This window comes from Miscanthus floridulus, chromosome 2 (genome assembly GCF_019320115.1).
Source record: "Miscanthus floridulus cultivar M001 chromosome 2, ASM1932011v1, whole genome shotgun sequence".
NCBI classification, from domain to species: domain Eukaryota; kingdom Viridiplantae; phylum Streptophyta; class Magnoliopsida; order Poales; family Poaceae; genus Miscanthus; species Miscanthus floridulus.
In genome coordinates, this window is record NC_089581.1 from 35,068,465 (window position 1) to 35,088,909 (window position 20,445).

General features: G+C 43.7%; 2 protein-coding genes and 1 non-coding gene across 3 annotated transcripts; 1 reads left to right on the plus strand and 2 right to left on the minus strand.

The window, feature by feature from the left end:
* Positions 1-5,205: 5,205 nt before the first annotated feature.
* On the plus strand, positions 5,206-5,314 carry LOC136540956 (small nucleolar RNA R71). The gene has a single exon (XR_010780073.1). It is a non-coding gene; the product is annotated as a small nucleolar RNA R71 (small nucleolar RNA).
* Positions 5,315-8,128: 2,814 nt separating this feature from the next.
* Positions 8,129-9,341, minus strand: LOC136538429 (uncharacterized). The gene has a single exon (XM_066530402.1). The coding sequence runs from the start codon at positions 9,033-9,035 to the stop codon at positions 8,484-8,486; it is 552 nt and encodes a 183-aa protein (XP_066386499.1). The 5' UTR covers positions 9,036-9,341; the 3' UTR covers positions 8,129-8,483.
* Positions 9,342-12,142: 2,801 nt separating this feature from the next.
* Positions 12,143-19,593, minus strand: LOC136538430 (uncharacterized). Its single transcript, XM_066530403.1, has 3 exons — positions 19,450-19,593; positions 12,563-14,065; positions 12,143-12,462 (listed from the first exon to the last, which is right to left on the minus strand). The coding sequence occupies exon 2, from the start codon at positions 13,126-13,128 to the stop codon at positions 12,580-12,582; it is 549 nt and encodes a 182-aa protein (XP_066386500.1). The 5' UTR covers positions 13,129-14,065; positions 19,450-19,593; the 3' UTR covers positions 12,143-12,462; positions 12,563-12,579.
* Positions 19,594-20,445: the final 852 nt, after the last annotated feature.

The window sequence follows — 20,445 nt, forward strand, 5'->3', positions numbered from 1 at the left end:
CTTGCCCAACCTTGAGGCCATGGGCTTCGTCTCGCCCAACCCCTTGGGTGCGGTGACCATTGTGGGCTGGGGGTATATATATACCTTTCCCTTTCCTCACCAACGGCTATTTTTGATTTTAAGTGACCGTTGGGGGCTAGGGGTATATATATACATTTCCCCTTCATTCCCAAGAATATCTGCCTCTTTTTCCTTACTTGAGCATGTCCAAAGCAGAGTAGGAGCTCTCTATCTCTCCCTCCATTGTTGACCTCAAGCCCTCAAGCAAATTCATTGATTTCCCCATCAATCCTTGAGGAAAAAGGATCCCAAACTTGATTAGAGAGCAACTCTATTGATTTCCCAACTCTAAAGAGCACTTGGTTCACATTTTGGCTGGTAGTTGTGTTTGTTACTCTTGGAGCTTGTCTCCTAGCCGGCTAGAGCGTAGCCCGTAGAGCTTGCCAACTTGTGTAGCAGCCCCGGGAGGTTTGTAACCATCTCTAGAAGCTAGTAAACTCACCCATCATCTCAAGAGTTAAGTCTCTTGACTTGAGAACGAGAAAGGGCTAGAAAGCTCTAAGCCTTAGTGGCTAACCTCAACAATATGGAGCTAGGCAAGCCTTGGTGGTGAGCCGAACCACAGGATAAATCATTATGTCACTTGTGCTTGATTTACATTACTTGCATCACATATTGTTGATTGAGGTGATTTCTAGAATTTGAGGCTGATCTACTTGTGTGTGGTGTTCCCACCACTTTTAGCTGTTGATCTGGGATCTACTACCCTACAGGAAGCTAAGAAATTTACCCAATCTAAATTTTGTTGGGTAGATTTTAAACTATGAACTAATCTCTCCTGCAGGTGCGGTAGTGCTGCGCTCATAGAGCGGCAGTGTTGCAGGTGAATTTGACTTTGGTTTGAGTTGAATTTTTATAGGCCTATTCACCCCCCTCTAGGCATTCCAGAGATCCTATAACCATGCTTAATCTATAAACTTACTACTTCAATCCGAGCTCCAATGAAATAAGATCAAAGCACCCTGACTAGACGGTGCAACCGGTACTAACAAATAGCTACTAATTAAGAGATAACCTATGCTACTAATGCCAAACAATAAGCACCTAAGCTCACTAATGATGAACAATAATCAACAAGTACTTAAGTAAAGCAAAGCAATGATACTAAAATAAAGTACTAGAATAAAGTACTGAATAGAGTAAATGTTGAATGAAAGAATTACAAAAGAGCTATAACAGACCTAGAAGACTCTTTCGGACTTTGAGAGAACTTTTGCTCTTGCTCTACTCCACTACTAGACTGCTACTCTATAGCTAATGCTAAGCTCGAAAGCTAAGAGAAGCTTGGAGAGATAGGAATTGAATGGGGGCACTTCTCCAACAAGCTCCACACTCCATATTTATAGTGTAGAGTGTGGGGGGTGACTTGTAGGCAGCAGGGACGTTAGTGGAACACCTAGGGCATCGGGCGACGGTAGGGGGCACCGGCTTGCCCTAGGATGCACCACCTTTGCATCCTACGGTGCTGGTCGGTTTCCAAAGGCGATTTCTTGGACAGCACATGTCAAAATTCGGGCAGTAGGTCGGTTGGTAAGTCGGTTGGAGACTCCCAAGTGTATGACAATGGGCCCATGGATCCACCGTCATCAAATCTTGGTCATACATCAAATCGACATTGAATGGATGCTTGTCATTGCTTCAGGAGGAGCTCCCATGGATCGATGACATGGCAGGGCCACTTGGGGGGCTGGGCGGCGCCCAAGTGGGGCCAAACGGTGGGCCTAAGTGGGCCCAAAGCCTCCTACCATGTCCACTTGTCTCCATGTGTCCATATTTGTCACCTTTTTGCATATTTTTGCTTAAATTTCCTACATACAAATAATTCTACAAGCACAAGTGGAACTAGGTGAATTATAAACAAAGTTCTTCACATGTGATGATGATTTACCTCACTTTGCCATGCTTTTAGGTGGAATGTTGATGGTCAAAACGAGTGTTAGTGACTGTCAACAAGCTCCTCCAAGATACCCCTTTGTTGTCCTCAGTAAAGATGCGAGTTTAGCATGGAATAGGTGTTGGATCAGGAGTTGCTACAATGTAACGCCCTGCAAAGACTTATATATAAACAAATACTATCTCTTGAGTTGAACATGTTAGCACTTAGAAATTCACCATCTGTCTTAGCAATGTGAGACTTATAGCTTTCACCTTGACACAAGCAATTGCAAGAATGTGTAGCTAGATAGATACTTTTTGCCTACTTTGGTTTAGTTCAAACTTCCTAGAGGTTTTCAATAAATTTTGAAAAGAAAACTTGCCTAAGTTCCTTAGATGGTTCACTCAAGTCACTCAGTGGTATTTGAAATCTCACCAAGGCCATGGTTCTTAGCCTTAGTTTCTATCCTAAAGCTTATATAGGGCTCAAAGTAGGGGATAAAAGCATAACCTACTTGAATTGAATTTATTGCTAAATCAAACACTTAGATTACAAGGAGCAACAAATCATACTAATTGATCAAGATGTGCATGTGCGTGGTATATTTGGTGAAAGTGGAACTCCTTTGAGAAGTTTCCCTTCTCTAGCTTCTTTTTGAGAGGGCATGGCTACTTTTCTTTTTCTCACCCTCTTTTCTCTCTTTTTTTCTTTTTTGAACACTAGAGCTTTTTGCTCTTTATTCTCTCTCTCTTTTCTGTTCTTCTGTAGCCCATGCCTCTCTTTTTTATGAAAGATAGCTAGAGAGGTAACTTTGATTCTCATAGAGGAATAATGAATGGAAAGCATATGTGGTTGCGTATTCCTAGTGTAGGAATAGCATAAATATGTGGGTGTACATGATCTTGATCAAAAAGCATGTCAAGTTTCTCTACTCAGATGAACAAGGCTTGAAAAAGCTCAAAACAAACAAGTAGCTTTTATAGTGGCTTTATCATGTATGAATGAATATGTATTTGGCTTTGGTAGGAATTTATCACCATTGAGAAACTTCTAGCAAGAGAGTTCTAGCATTTTGCAAAACAAAACTTCAGGTTATTTTTACAATCCCTCGGATAGGTTCAAAGATTTACTCTAATCAAGGCTACAACATTTCTCACAAGAACTTATACTTGGTTCTAGCAGTTGCAACCCACAAAAGCATTCAACTTAAGATGAATTCTAAGTTATCATGCTAAAAACTTAAGAAGTATCAGGTTGTATGACAAGCTTTTGCAAAGTATCATAGAGCAACTATTCATCATCTTTGATAAATTATAATCATTTTATTAGAGCAGAGTTTCATTTAAGATAAATTTCAAGGCACTCCTCTCTACATTCTATGATCATGAATATTGACATGTAAAACAAACATGAATGGAAAGAGAGAGTTTATGATTTTTCATACCTGAGCGGGGAGAGATGTCTCCCCCAAGTTTACCTTTTGCATAAGTTGGAATGTCTTCTAGGGGACTCTTTTGATTCTTTCTTTATTGAGTAACTAATACTGCTAAAATGCATGAATGACTAAATGACTAAGCCTATTACTACTAGATAACTTATTCAGTAAGACTACTACTGAATATTATTTTTATATGCTATTTTTTAATGCAAACCCTATCCTAACATGCATAGCTACTATAGAACTTTATTTATTAACATAGAGTAGCTTAATGCAATTAACTAATCATGCAATGCAAAGCAAATTTATTGGAAAATTAATATGAGATACAACTAATGAAATACGGTAAATATGCAATGTAATAGAAGATTTACCTTTCTGATGGACTCAAGGTCATTCTTCCTTGAGCGGAGGTGTTTCCTCTTGTTCCACCTTGAAGGCCTCATCAGGACCAGGGGATGACAAATTTGAGGATGGATCTTTCTTTTTACGCCATCCCTTTCTATTCTTCTTCTTCTTGATAGGCTTCTCTGGTTCTTCAATTGGCTTTGGTTTCTTCATCTTGATTCTCTTTGGATGCTTCTTCTTTTTCTGTTTCTCATCAAAGAGGGTCTGTCCAGTGGCAAAAGCAAATATGTCTTTTCTTCCAGCAAAGTGAAATTGGATTTGCCCAGAAGCCACATATATGCAAGCATTTATAGTATTAAGGAAAAGACGACCAAGGATTAAAGGTGTATCCTTGTTGTTGCCCATGTCTAAGATCATAAAATCTATTGTAACATAAGCACTCCTAACTTTAACTAATAAATCAGTGGCTACACCCTCGAGATAACGGGTGGATTGATCGGCTAATTGTAGGTAAACTGAAGTTGGAGCTAGGAGAGTGTAAAACAATTTATCATAAGTTGCCTTAGACATGATGTTAACACTAGATCCTAGATCACACAGAGCATTATGGAAGGTATGAGTTCCAATGGAGCAGTCAATCACGGGAGTTCCAGGATCACCTTTCTTAATGGTAAATGGGGAATCTACTAAGTATGCTCCCCAAGAACTTAAAGCATAGCCATACCTTGTTGTAATAAGGTTGGCTATCTCCATGGTTCCTCCAGGTTTGCTAGGAATTCTATCTTTTTCATAGGATGGGATAGCAGCAGCAATTTAGGCTAATTGGGTTTCTATCATTTTATTGAAACTAAGTTGATTCTTTAAAGCAGAAGAAAACTCATCCAATTTAGCATTTATATTTTCCAACATCTTGTCATAAGCATGCAACTTCTTATTTATGCTATTAGTCATTCTACCATTGTTATAAACAAGATTTAGGAAAGCATAACTATTATTACCTTGATTTTTCATGCATTGAGAAGAGTAATAATTATTACCTCCTTGATTGTTGGAGCGCTGATTCCATCCTTAATGTTGTTGTGGACGAAACCCATTGTCGGTGTTGACGAAGTTGAGATCCTCCTATGTCTCGAGATAGGAATATCCCAAATGTCCAACATCTCCACAGACTTCACAAGTCATGTGGGATTCCATGGCTTTGAGTGTCTCTTAGGCACTCACCTTCTCATAATGTTCTACTCGCTTTGCGAGCAGATCCATCTTACCTGCAAGCATATCAATTTCTTTAATTGAATGCATACCTCATTTACGGGGTTGGAGTCGATCATCGCTCCATCCTTGGTTGGAAACTATCTTCTCGATCAGTGTCTTGGCATCTGCAACACTTAGCAAAAAGAATGCTCCACCAATAGCAGCATCTAAATGGCTCTTATCTAATGGCACTAATCCATGGTAGAAGTTCTGGATCAAAAGCCAGTCTTCCATGCCATGGTGTGGGCATACAGAGACGTACTCTTGCATTCGTTCCCAAGCTTCGAGAATCGACTCATCCGCTAGTTGTTGAAAACTAGAGATCTAATTACACAGAGCATTAGTCTTCCCCATAGGGAAAAACTTGACTAGGAAAGCGTTGGAACTCTTGTCCCATGTATCTGCAGCAATGTGGTTAGAGTAAAACCATTGCTTAGCCTTTCGTATCAAAGAGAAGGGGAAAAGGCAAAGACGTATAGCCTCTTGGTTCACTCCCTTAATGATGAATGTGCTACAAATCTCCAAAAAGTGTTGGAGGTGAGCATTTGCATCCTCGTGGGCTTTCCCACAAAATGAACTAGCCTGAACCATCATAATTAACGCTGGCTTAAGCTCAAAGTTAGCGTCCCCATTGATAACATTAGGTCTAGTGACTACATTAGCAGCCAAGGGTGCAGAAAAATCATGAATGGACTTGTCGCCCATGATCGTGTAGGGTAGTGATATGGTATGAGAAAAAAGGATAAACTACTTAGGATAACTAAAAGACTAGTTAACAAAACTAGCAATATAAATCCGAGGCCAGTTGCCTTCCCCGGTAACTGCACCAAAAATGCTTGTTCATACTTCTTAACAACTACTGGAGGAATTCCACAAGTGCACAGAACTATCGTGTAGCACTTCGCTAGGTGAGTACCGAGTGTCGAATTTATATTTTTCCCACAGAAAGGCAGAAGGCTAGAATTTATATTTACTGTCAGGATTGCTAAAGAAAAGCCTAAGTGTATTCTAGGTAGGTGAATGATAGTGGAAGTTGAATGTGAACTACCTAAACTAAATTACTAAACAAGCTATACTAGAGATAGCTAGGTGGGAGAGCAAGTGATATATCTTTCAAGTAACTAAGGGTAAACAAATGACAAGGAGAAATGCGCTAGTACTTCGGGGCATAGCCCACCTACCAACTAGGAGAGTTAAATAGACAAGGTCTGTCATGAGCCCTATGATTTAATAACTAGACCTAACGTGGTGGAATACAAAGGATGGACAAGGCTGTCATCACTTGCCACCTACCATAATCTATCTAAAGGCCTAGCCGTATCCATAGGTAATCTATAACTTAAGACCACGCTTAATCTATAAACTTACTACTTCGATCTGAGCTCCAATGAAATGAGATCAAAGCACCCTAACCAGACGGTGGAACGATACTAACGAATAGCTGCTAATTAAGAGATAACCTATGCTACTAATGCCAAACAATAAGCACCTAAGCTCACTAATAATGAACAATAATAAACAAGTAATTAAGTAAAGCAAAGCAATAATACTAAAATAAAGTACTAGAATAAAGTACCGAATAGAGTAAATGTTGAATGAAGGAATTACAAAAGAGCTATACCAGACCCAGAAGACTCTTCTAGACTCCGAGAGAAGCTCCGTTCTTGCTCTACTCCACTACTAGACTACTACTCTATAGCTAATGCTAAGCTAGAAAGCTAAGATAAGCTTGGAGAGCTTGGAATTGAATGGGGGCACTTCTCCACCGAGCTCCACACCATATATTTATAGTGTAGATTAAGGGGGTACTTGTAGGTAGCAGGGACGTCGGTGGAGCACCTAGGGCGTCGGCCGGCCCTAGGATGCACCGCCTTTGCATCCTACAGTGCTGGTTGTCAAAATTCGAGCAGTAGGTCGGTTGGAGGCTCCCAAGTGTATGACAATGGGCCCATAGATCCACCGTCATCAAATCTTGACCATTGATCAAACCGACATTGAATGGACGCTTGGCATTGCTTCTAGAGGAGCTCCCATGGATCGGTGACGTGGCTGGGCCACTTGGGGGGCCGGGTGGCGCCCAAGTGGGCCCAAGGCCTCCTGCCATGTCCGCTTGTCTCCATGTGTCCATATTTGTCACCCTTTTGCTTATTTTTGCTTAAATTTCCTGCATACAAATAATTCTACAAGCACAAGTGGAACAAGATGAATTATAAACAAAGTTCTACACATGTGATGATGATTTACTTCACTTTGTCATGCTTTTGGGTGGAATGTTGATGGTTAAAACAGGTGTTAGTGACCGTCAACAGTATGTTGCAAGTGTTTTGAAAAAAAATGTTTCATCTGTTTCAGACGTATGTTGCAGCAAGTGCTTTATCTCGATGTTGCATATGTTTCACACACATGTTGCAAGTGTTTTATCTATATGTTGCATATGTTTTTCACACACATGTGGCAAGTGTTTTATCTAAATGTTGCATATATTTCATAGATATGTTGCAACAGTATGATTCAAATGTTTCATCCGTGTTCGACGTATGTTGCATCCAAATGTTTCATGTTGCAAGTGTTTCACGGGAGCACGATGAGTGATGGACGCATGGCCCGGGCGCCGGGGGATGGGGCGCGACAGAGCTGGAGACCGATGGATGGGGGCGTAGCGAGCTACGGACCGGCTCTCGAGCCCCGCCCATGCGGAGAGAGAGGAGGAGGTCAGGGGGAAGGAGTAGGGTGCAGCGGGAGGCAGGGTGCTCGTGCGAGGCGGGGACGGCGGCACGGCTGTCCATCAGGACGCGAGGAGCGACGAGCGCAGCGTCGAGGGCGGGGTGCACGTGTGAGTCGAAGCGAGGCGGACAGATGCAGGCTGCACGGGTGTCCGGGCGCTAGCCACGCCGTTCTATTAAACGTGACTTACGATTACTTAAAGGCAAATCACGGTTCGAGTCACGGCCCTGTTCGCTTGAACTTATCAGCCGTACCGTTTCAGTGAAATAACAATGTTTTTCTCTCACAACAAATCAGCATCAGCATTAGTACCGGCCGTTTTTCTAGCCAGCCGAACTGGCCGATAGCTCCAAACTTTTTCTAGGGTGTCCTGAAATGTCGATGGCATAACTCTCACACTCGCAGTATATACAAATAGCAAAAGAGAAGACCACTGAAGTGTATGCTTATATAAAGCTCTTTATTTATGCATACAGGATTTCAGAACCACATCTTATGACTTAACCAAAGCAAGAACACAATGTAGATGATTAAAATAAACACCATAAGCAGAGAGCATCTTAGAAATAAACCTGCCTTATCCACATCGTGGAGCACCCTTGTCTATATGTAGTCCCAGAAGTACGCTAGCACTGTTACTATAACACTGCAGTTAACCACCCGTACCCATCAACTCACCGACGCGCGCTATCACACCAACAGTCTACAGCAGCAGGCCACTGACACCCAGAGTCCCAGACCGCTCACTGCTACTGTAACTGCTCAGCGCCAGCGGACGGAGGTGAATCAACAGTAGGCCGTGCACTTGACCTTGCAGTCGACGGTGCAGCTGCCGCCGCCGTATCCCTTGCCGGCGCCGCTGTAGGAGGAGAAGCACTTCTTGGGGCAGGTGACCTTCTTCCTGTAGCAGGGCCCCTTCTCGGCGCACGTCACCGTGGGCGCCACCACGCCGCCGCGGGCGTACCCGCCGGCAGGCCCGCCGTAGCCGCCGCCCCACCCGCCGGCCATCCCGGGAATGCTGCCGAACCCGCCGCCGCCCATGCCCATCCCGGGGATGCCGCCGAAGCCCGGAAAGGTTGGGATCGCGCCGCCGACGCCTCCCGCGCCCGCGCCGGGGCTGACGGGCGGCGGCTTGACGCTGAGCTTGCCGGTCGGCGGCTTGACGTTGACGCTCGGCTTCTTGGGCCCCGGAGAGGAGGGCTTGGACGTGAGCTCGGCATCGACGACGGCGCCGGCGCCGGCGCGCGCGGCTCCGGCGGTCGTGGCCTGCAGGCCGACCAGCAGGAGCAGGAGGAGCGCGGCGTGGCGGGGCGCCGCGGTGGCCGTGGCCGTGGCCATGGCTTCGGGTTTCGTTGCTCCGATCAGCTTTTTCCTTTGCTCGCCGAGGTAGGTGTACGTGTACGTGTACGCTTGCCTGCGCCTTGTCCGTCTGTGATGGGCCTGTGAGCCTAGGGCGCCATTAAAAGAGGCGCGTGAGGAGAGGCTGGGGGTTGGGGATCTCGCGAGCAGGCGGGGCGGCCACCGGCTAGGGAGAGAGGCAGCTCCAGCAGCGGGGATGGAGAGAGAGAACAGCTCAGCTCAGCTCAGTGGAGGCATTATGATCGGCAACAGCGGCTCGCGCCAGCGGTTTGATGCCCGCACCGCACGGACCCCATCGGCGACGGAACGTCTGGTGGGTCAGGTCAGGTCGTCCGCGTCCAGCGCCCACCACGCGAGCCATTCATGTGCACATTTATGGCGCTCGGGGCCTCGGCGTCGTCGTGGCGCGTCCATTTTCGGCCACCGCGCGCGGCGATCGCTGGGTGTGCGTCCGAGCACAGTCGCGTCGCGCCGCCGCATTTTCCGTCCATCCACATCTTTGAGCTCCGGAGCGGTGCTTGGTGTCCGGCGCATTTTCCCTTCTCCCGCGTTCAACGGCTTCATCCGCTTGTCGTCTGTTACTGGTGGTAGGCATTCAAAGATGACGGTATCCGTAGGACTTGGGAGTGCTGGCTGTGTTTAGTTTCCAAAAACTTTTCTAAGAAGTACTATAGTAGTCATCATATTGAATTTGACGATACGTGTCTAAAGTATTAAATATAGATGAAAAAAATAATTACATAGTTTGATTGGAAATCGCGAGACGAACATTTTAAGCCTAATTAGTCTATGATTAAACACTAATTATCAAATAAAAATAAAAATACTACCATAGTTAAAATCCTAAATTTCACGAGCTAAACACAGCCTCAATGCTTCTGCCCGATTTGGGCCTTGTTTAGATTGAGAAAAATTTCAACCCGATGAATAGTAGCACTTTCGTCTTATTTGGTAAATATTGTCCAATCGTGGACCAACTAAGTTCAAAAGATTCATCTCGTGATTTCCAACTAAACTGTGCAATTAGTTTTTTTTTTTACCTACATTTAATGCTCCATGCAAGTGGCTAAAAATTGATGTGATGGAGAGAGAGTGAAAAAACTTGGAATTTTGGGGTAATCTAAACAAGGCCTTGGTGGAATTGCTGTGGCAGTGGCAGAGAGAAAAAGAAACCAGGAGACAGGACGACCCAAGCAAGTCGCCGACAGGCAACGTGGGACGAATTGAAGACGAAACAGATGGACGGTTCTAACTCAACGCAGTCTGAATAGTATATTGATGATGGTCTATCCTCATTAAATAATTTGTTACACAGATAAAATGCTAATATGGCAACGTAATTAATGAAAAAAGAGAGCAAAAATTATAGAAATGGTTTTCTCATGAAAATTATAGAAATGATTTCCTCAGGAAGAAATCAGGTCTTCTCTTGACCCAATGCACCAAGAAACCATGAAATCGTCATTGGAGAGAAACCACCCGTTTATAGGGGCTCGTGTCGCATTTCCATTAGAAGAAGACGATAGAGTTGAAAGAAAAAAAATAATAATTATTACTCATAGAAATTATAACTTAAAAAACAGTACTTTTTTTATATGGTATTCTATATTATAGAAATTATTGGTTTCTTTCGTGAAACTGGCCCGAGAGTTTGCGACACAGCTCACTACCGGCGCTGCCACCGGCACTGCTCCATCGGCCAGTCCCAGCACAGCCTTCAGCATCAGGTCTCGGTCACATTCATTGGGGGTCCCATATCTGAATCTGGATGACTGGATAGGCGATACGGCGTCATCTCCAGAATTTCATTTTAGTGCTTCTTTAGTTTCCAAAAACATTCCTAAAAAGTACTACACTAGTCATCACATTGAATCTTACGATACGTGCATAGAGCATTAAATATAGACGAAAAAAACCTAATTGTACAGTTTGGTTGGAAATTACGAGACGAACGTTTTAAGCCTAATTAGTTTATGATTGAACAATAATTACCAAATAAAAATAAAATGCTACAGTAACCAGATTCTCAAAATTCCCAAACTAAACACAGCCTATCTGATGCCGTGATGCCGCCACATCAGTACATCGCACAGCCTGTATCGCCGACTGTATGTGTGCTAAGTGAACACTGCCACGACACAACAATTAGTGTTCATTTTCCATTCCTTGCGAATAAAAAGGAGATGTCATTTTCCATTACAAAGGTAGCCAGAGGAACCAAAGCTATGACATAGAATTTGGTATCGACGCACTACCCAAAAAAAAGAACAAAAACAAAACTCGGACAAAAAGTTTGGAGATAGGACATCTTACATTCTTGTTGTACAATGATCAAATCGTAAAACTTGTATATCAGCTGTGTGCCTCTGCAAAGATCAGGAAGTTTGAATTGTCACGCAGATGGAAATGGAAAAAACACCGTCGTATTGTCCTCTGGCTATAGAAGAAGCTCCCAAAACATTGAATGAACCTAAACTAATCTTGGTACGACAGCTTAAACCAACCCAAACCACAAGCCACCGCCAGCGTCCTGCGGGCTGCACGTATATTAGTATGTTCGGCTGGTGCTGATACGATCGTGGATTATTACTACTGGCTGATTTGTTGTGAGAGAAAAATACTGTTGTGACTTATAATCCACAATAATCCACAATCATTTATGACCAAGCGAACAAGCTGTGTTCAGAGCTCAGCTGACCAACCACATTTGTGCCTGCATTATTATAAGCTACAACAGCTGCATCTCACATGAGCACCGTAGTCCTTTTTCCCCGCCCTGCGAGGAGATTGCGAGCATCAGCTCCAATTCTGTTTCCAGCTTCATTCGAGTGAACAGCTTTAGACATGGCACACTTCGTCACACGATGTAGAATTATTCTACATTTTACATTGATAACTGAACAGTTGCAAAGGAACTGTCTGTCTGTGCACAGTAAGTGTGTGCAATGGTAGCTTAATCAGTGATCGAGTGGCAATTAACGATATCCATATATAGATCTAAAATACGAAAGACTGCTTGAAAGTTTAGTAAACTACATCCAACTGTCCATACAGAGCAGCAAGTAGATATCCAGTTATAGGAAGTCGCAAGCTACAAAAGTAAGCACTCAATAGCTCGTCGCTCGTGTACTTCATAGATCCAAGCTACTCCAGCTACATCGACTACGACTACTGAACTTACATAGATCAACTAGTAACTACTCTCTCCGTTCCAAATTATAAGTCACTTTGACTTAAGCGACTTATAATTTGGAACAGAGGAGTGCATTCTTGTTGGGCACTTCTGTGCCGAGATGGCAAACACTGAAGAAACATGAATGCCTCTTCAGAACTAGCAACCCTTGCAGGCCAAAAGGATGACGCCTTGCAGTTGCTCATGTCACCCGGCATCACAAGCAACTTGGTTCTACAAGATTTCAAGATAAGCACACAGTTTACAGAAATACTATAAAAATGTACCAATACAAATCGAGTTCTTTGTTGCTCAGCAAAATCAGGTCGTGTACCTTCCACATTTGCAGCATCAAACCTCTTCTTCCTCATCCTCAACCTCGCCGTCTTGCACGAAGCCCCCTCCCGCGTCGCAAATCCAATCCCAGATCCTCGCCGGCACGGGCATCACCGATAGCCGCGCCTGCCGGAGCAGCGCGAAGTCCTTCATCCCCTCCACCTCGCCCGCCGCTTTCTTGATGTCACCCAGAGGGACGGGGTTTCGGAACTCCCCGACCGCTCGCACGTCGACGGCGCCACCGGCCGCCGCCTCCTTGCCCTCGCCCTCGCCGCCCTCGTACCAGGGCCGGGTGACCTCGACGACGCCGACGACGCGGCGGGAGGCGGCGCCGGCGCCGGAGTGGTAGAACAGGCAACGGTCACCCGGCCGCATGGCGCGGAGGTTGTTCATGGCCTGGCGGTTCCGGACGCCGTCCCACGGCGCGACGCCGCCCGGGGCGCGCGCCTGGTCGGACCACGACCACTCGCCCGGCTCCGTCTTCAGAAGCCAGTACTGGACGCCGGTGGTGGCGGCGGCGGTGGCCACGGTGGCTTGGGCGGCGGGTTTTACTTTCCTCGGCATCCTGTGCGGGGTTCACTCCAGGTTCAGGGATCCGGCGAGTCGCCGGAGGAGGCAAAGGTTCTTAGTTTTAGCGGGAAAATGGGCGGCTAGGGCTGGTGAATGCGCGGGGAGGGACTTCTGCAATATCGCGTCCTTTCGACTTCGTGTTCAGAAAGCGGTGGAGGGTTGTACTGGGAAGGGCCGAGCCGTATTCCGAGAAAGCCCATTTGGGCCGGAAGTCCGAGGAACGGTCGGCCCAGCAAGATTCGGAAGCCACGATATAGAGGCAAGTAAAATCCACAGATACAGGACATCCAAACCATGTGATCTTGACATCTAGCTACGAGATCAACCTGCATACAAAGGTATGCAAATATAGTTTGGATTTCAAATCAGTCTGTGCATTCCTCGATGCCTTCTTCCAGCACCAAAAACTTGGCAACTAAGAGTATTTCCAAGTGTCTTTCTAAATCTCATTCTCTAAATTATCATTTAGAAAGTCATTTCCATAAAAATCATTTTCTATATCTTTTTACTCTCCAACAGCTTTTCTATATCTCATACGCACTCTAAAAAGTCATTCTCGTTTTCTATTTTTGCTAGTGAAAGATCCAGAATAAAAGATGGCTATATTTACATAACCATTTAGACAAGCTGTTGGAGGATAATTTTTCACCAAAATCTCTATTCATATCATTTAGGAAGGATATAGAGAGACTCTTGGAGTTGCTCTAATGGAACCAATGCTAACAAAAAGTGATGCTAGCTCAGGGTTAAGGAGTACACATTTGTATGGACATCATCATTCAGTGTTTAATCCATGTAACTGCAGAAGGGGAGGACATTTTGTCAGGTTGAACCAGTCTGGCCTTCTTTTGCTGCCTCTTGCTGCTGCTTCTCTGCCCAGTACTTCTGAAGTGGTGGCCCAAATATAACATTACCAGAAATCACTCCGATCCTGTAACATTTGTAGGAAAGAATAACTAAGAACATCAAGATAAGCTTGACAGCAATAGCAGATTATGCTGCCAACATAATAAGCAGATATGCAATTGCGACTGTAGCCAACAAACACACCAATAAACAGGGCTTCTTTTGACAAAGACAACTAAGGAAACAAAAGAGAAATGGGCAGTGGGCACAAAGCATAATTGCTATGTACTACAAACCCTAGTCAGCACAAGGAAACACCATTGCAAGATAAATTATATATTTATATGGATGCCAAACAAATGCTTCATGTTACTGTCACAGCAGTACAAATATCACTAAAAGCTTGAGCGCTTGACTTCATGAGCTGCCAAATACCAAGTTTATATGACGACGACTCTGTTACCCTTACTTTCAGATTCCAAGAGCAGATTTCATCAAATGATCTACTGAAAAACTCGTGCCCACACTAGTAAAACACTTATTTTAGAATCAATAGCAACTACATGAAGTAATCAAAGGGCCATGCATAGTTCGATCATGTTGCAGTCCACAAAATTCTTCAATGTCAAAGGGATCTCAACTTTTACAACTCTAGGTTGAAATCAAATATAAATGATGCTCTTGCAGTTATGCACATAAAAGTTATCATCAATGCACACACCATAACTACTCCAAAACAAATTTCCTAAAGCTAAACTTGTGCCTGGGCCAAAGGTTAGAAACTCATGTTGTAGCCTTTTGGGATATCAGAAATTGAACCATGCACAGAAGATTCCATATCATCTCAATCATTCCTAGAGTCTGTTCAATTCAGTTATTCAGTTGCTACATGGAAAACTGGAAAAGTGTTCTTGCACAGCCAAGTACTTATGTGATCACAGTAACATCACCATTTAATCATTTGGTCAAACTAAAAGTAAATATATTAAACTTCTCTTACAGAATATCCTAAGTGATTTTCTGGAGATGGATTCTGCCTGGCTAACACACTTCATTCAGCTGTGCTGATTTTACTATCCTAGCCATGAAGATTGGCAACAGCTGTTTTCTAACAGTGCTCTTTTTCATATCTTACCATATGAATCCTGCCTCCAAAAGCTGGCCAGCCAGCGTGCCACGCCGCGGGCTTTTTCCGGCTGTTCGATCGGACGCGCGGACGGCCTAGATCGGGCGAGCCACGGTATTTTTGCAAAAAAGACCTCAAACTTTAGTCGAATCAACCCGCAGTCCAGGCCTCTTTCCCTCTGGCCACTCCCTCACGGACCCGATATCTCCCGTACTCTCTCGATTCATCGGCCTGTGGTGGTGGTCACCTTCACCTCGACGCGAGCGCGGCGGCGCAGCTCGAGCTCGGGCCACCTCGCCGACCCCGCCATAGCAAAACCGATGTCCGCCCCGGGCACCACATCCACCCCGGCACCTCCGGCCGCCTCCATGGCCATGGCCACCTTCTTCTTCATAGGCAAGGTCGCGGGAACCCGGGCGTGGCCAACATGGTGGAAGCTGAGGCAACTGGTGGCGTCCGCAAAAGCGTCCGGGCCCTGCGGTCCCCCCAGTGCCCCAGCCCCACCTCGTGGTCCCCGATGCCCACGCCACAGGAAGGCCAAGAGCCTGCGGGGCGACCGCCCAGAGAGTAGATGAAGATGACGACATGTCTCCTCCCTTCTATTTCCGCTTCAGATGCAGTCAGGCAGCGCAGGTGCACGTCAGCAGCTGGTGCGCCAACGGAAGGAAGAAGAGGAAATGTGGCGAATGCACGACGGACTGGAAGCGGCGGCCGTGCACCTCCACTGTGCTCTCCACCAGCATGCTATGGGGCTCCGCCACTTCGGTGCCAACTTGGGCTCCAATGCCTTCGGGAGCATCCCTCACCCTGCCTTCACAGGCCCTTTGGCAGGCACTGCTGCTGCGATGACAGGGGGGAGGGGGGCGTCTGGTAATCTCGCTCTCCCTTCCTCCCTGCGTGCTTCACAGCTATTTCGTTACTCTCTTACTATGCACATCATGTGTTTGCTAAAATGCTTGTAGAAAAGATTATCCTGTACCACATTGTAATAATCAATTTTTCAAATGTTTTTGCTTACTACCTTCAACTTACCATGGCATCAACATCTATGGAAGATTGGATTTTGAGTGTTCCAAATCAATATGCATAAAAACCATTTGAACCAAAGAGTGTGCAAGTAACCTAAATTTCATCTCAATTGGAAAATAAGCAGGTCAAGTGCAAGCAGTTCTATGGAAGAAATAACAATAAAAATATTTCTTTGTCTCTGCTAGGTATAAACCGAGGCAATCTTTAAGCTGTCAGACCATGTGCAGTGAGCAATAATCTCCACCGAAAAAAATAGGAGTGGAAGTGTTGGTTCCAGCCTTCCAGGGTATTGCTAATGCAGTTTTGCCCTTTGTCCATCTTTTCAATGTACACATTTTTGTTCAGCTTATTAAATATACTCAACGACCTCTGCATCTCTTACTGCAAACCAAAAAGTATATGATACAATTTTCAATTTTTGCTCCGATAAATCACTGTTCTGTAATCAAGCCACAATATGTTTTTTTCTACTACTATTTATGGCATTAATTTGAGATCATTACATTATTTCCGGTTAGGCTACTACCCAGAGAACATGAACTCTGAATTTGATTTAATCTAACATTTCTAAGTTTTGCCTTGCACCCTTGCCTGCTTACAGTTTCTAACTAAAAAAGCATCTGAATTTTAGCTATTGTAGAAACGGAAAAAATGCCAAAATAGCACTCAGGTGCAGCTACTGACAGCTAAGGTTGAGGCTTGTGATGTTTAGAGGTGAAAAAAATGATTTCTTGAATACATAGACTTTTTGATATGAAGATAATGGAGGTCACTAATCATATCCAAGCACATCTAACTTAAAAAATCAGTCACTGCAAGAGGTCATATTTTGACAATTTTGTTAATGAAGTTCTAAATATACACTATTACTTTTTTAAATCTGAAATTGCAATGAAGATTTCAAATGATTTGTCAATCAACTAAGGGCATCATGCATCCAGGTGCTGGCAATCTATTAAATAGACAGTATTTATGTTGTTCAGCTTTTGAGAGCATTGCCACACATGGACATCTGGACCTTACAATGCATTGATATCAGGATATGCAAACAGCTGCGTAATGTGCTCGACATTTGCCATGGCCACTGTAGTGATACACAGTGCTGTAAATTAGAGCCCAGAAGTAGGTTATCAGCATTAGTATGTTATATTACTTATTAAATTAACTTGTATCCACACTAACAAATCTGTTATAACTTATATTTTGCATCGAACTTTATTAAATCAACTGAAGTCTTATGTAAAGTGAAAAGCTAAATCTTCTAGATGGAGGAGTTCCTGAATGGTTATCAGATTAGGATATAGTATAATAATATGTCTTCATATGCTTATAGCTTTGTGACAATATGACCTTTGTGCATGCCTAAAATTATCTGAATGTGCTAATTTAGCCTGCAGAAGTCATGTTAAGAATTACAGCTTGAGCTAAGGCATTCCATCACATTTATCTTGGTACGATTAGACACTGTGTTTTCCTTGGTCTCAGTTCATGGTTTCAAAGTTGTAGGTATTATCATTGGCCACTCATAAGCCAAAGAGACATATAAAAGCTGGATACACTCAGATTTGTCGGAGGAAAAACAACATGCAGGAAGGGGTCAAATGCATCTCTGCTCTGGCGATAGGTAGTCGTTCCCAAGTTAGTATTCACAGATACTGATTACGTACAAGGAAGATGACGTGGATTGAATGTGTAGTTGCAATGTACCTTCCTATCTAATCAATAGCAAACACTTAATTGAGTTCTTAACAGCATTCTCATGTTTATCAGCATAAATCAGAGGCTTGTCTTTGGCTGCTACAACAGTCATATCTGTAAGTACATATGCTATTTTGTCTAATATTTCATTGAAGATTGTCATTAAAGAATGCCATAACAACTGACCTTTATTTATTTTCTACTAAATACTTGATGTAGTTCTTATTACTTATTGTCGACACTGCTTTTGTACCCTTACGATCTTATCCTCTATATAAGCTACATTTATCTCTCCTCCATACTATCCATCTGTAATCATGTTATTATGCTTTCTAAATTTGTCATTGTAGGGTGACATTGCTGAACTACAGAATGAGAGCACAGCAGCCAAACAAAACGAGAGAAGATATCAAACACCTTAGAGCTCCTTATTGAGCTCCAATACTCTATTGTTTAACTATAGCGCAATAAAATAACATCGGTGATCAAGATGGCACGGCAATGCCGCGCCCAGGTTTTCTAGTAAGTATTATTGGTCCCCAATCAAATAGAATATGCATCCACAATTCTCGAGTTGGTAGTATCTCATAGCTCATCTCTAAAGCAAAATAACTGAAACCGAAATCCAAAAGGCGGTTTCCTACATTTACCTATATGTTCTATTTTGCTTTTATGAACCTGGTGAGGTTTGTTAATTTGCCATCAAGTTACCAAACAGAAACTGCCAGGTTAGTGACTTACGAGTCAGCATCAAATTAGTATGATATCCTGCAGACTGCAGACGAGTGGAGCAATTTGATGTGTTGAAAATGGAAAAAATTGACACGTCCTTCAATATTACGTTGAATCCATGTCAAATTACTAGTTGAATACTTGAATCATTGAATTTATTCTGTTCTGCTAAATATTCACTGACTGAGGAATAAGTTGACCAAAAATGAGTGACCACAATGAATTAGATGGCGTTTCAGTCAGGGTAAAAGGATGTGTCGATGACCAATTTTAGAGGATATAGGAACCCCATTGGCTAAAATACATCTCACACTAAAAGCATTTTATAGCATGGTGGGGACATGGAGTATAACATGAATATAGGTTTCAAGCTCGGGTTGCAAATTCATATACAACAATTAACACCAAAGCAGCAAACATATGAAAAATGGGGATAAGGGATGTGTATTGATGCTAGAACCATGACCAGGCCAAACTTCATAACCTGAAAAGTGAGAACAGATATTTCTGTTCCTTACACGCTATGAAAATGGGTCAGGTACTACCTAACACAGCATGAGCAACCTACTGACATTGCCCAGATGTGTGCCCAGCGAAGCTTCCCGCGCACCTAACGAGAGCTGTGATTGACACCCACAACCCTTTCGCGCTACACACGGGGACTACAGCACCAACCCGGGCAGTAACCGAGGTCACAGTTCCATCTACACCAGATGACACTGGGACTACAAGGGCACCCCGCAATCCCGCAACCGAAATCGGATGTTGCAGTGGAGCAGCAACTGGATAGGCGCGTCTAGATCGGCATCGGGCTGGCGAGAGACGCCGAGTGGCATCCATGAAGAGGATGGTGCAGGTGAGAGATGGGGAATGGAGAGACTCACACGACGGCGCCGGCGACAAGGGGGAAGGAGAGCCGCATCCTGATTTCCCGATTCGCGTCGAAGACGACCGAGTACTGACGCAAAGCAAAGCAAAAACCACCACTCTGGGCCTAGGAAAGAAGAATGGATTTCCATTTTCCAGAGTGGACGATTTGGGCCTGTGCCTAGCGGATTCGACCAACCAGGCTCATGAATGCAGTGGTCCATCGTTGTGCTAAGAGCAACTACAGGAGTCCATTTGTTTCTCAAAAAAAAACCTTCATTAGTCCATTTTAAAATAGATATAAAATTTCATGATTTAACCAATAGAAACCCTTCAAAAAATGTGTAGTAGTACAACAGGCTATGAATTTTATATTTCAAACTACCATGTCATCTTGTTTTTGCATATCGGATTGTTCAGGTTGTTGTCCACCACTAGGTTTCGTCTCGTTGCACAACACTAAGGGCTTGTTGGGTTCAAGCCCTAGATGAGTTGCCGGAGCTTTGTACCTGCCTGTGAACTACCTGTCATAGGTTGTGGAATTGCCTGGTCAGGCATATCTCAAATTGATGGTAGAATGAAATCTTTTTCATCATCTATTCTTTCATTACTTACCCACTTCGGGTTCCCCTCACGCATATCCCACAACATAGCAAATGGATAAAGAGAGTTGGCATCATAATAATGAAGATTTTCACCATATGGTATATATACATTTGTGTGACCACCGTAGTACCCTCTCCTAATAAATTTGTCTTGGTATATATACATACAAATGCTGAGGGAAAATGCAACATACATGTAGCTTGCTCGGCGGGATTTTTTTTGTCTAATACAACAAAGTACTTGATTCAGAAAAAAATACAAGAAAGTACTTCATGGAAGGGATACATAGGGATAAGTTTGACACACTGTAGTCCGTGAAACTTCAACAAATAAAAAATACATAAGGGTAACTTGACATAGTACTCCACGAAACTTTAAAAAGAAAAAGAAATACATAAGGCTAAATT

Bases quoted from the DNA above. Each gene is read 5' to 3' on its own strand.
- LOC136538429 (XM_066530402.1), bottom strand. From the start codon at position 9,035: ATGGCCACGGCCACGGCCACCGCGGCGCCCCGCCACGCCGCGCTCCTC.
- LOC136538430 (XM_066530403.1), bottom strand. From the start codon at position 13,128: ATGCCGAGGAAAGTAAAACCCGCCGCCCAAGCCACCGTGGCCACCGCC.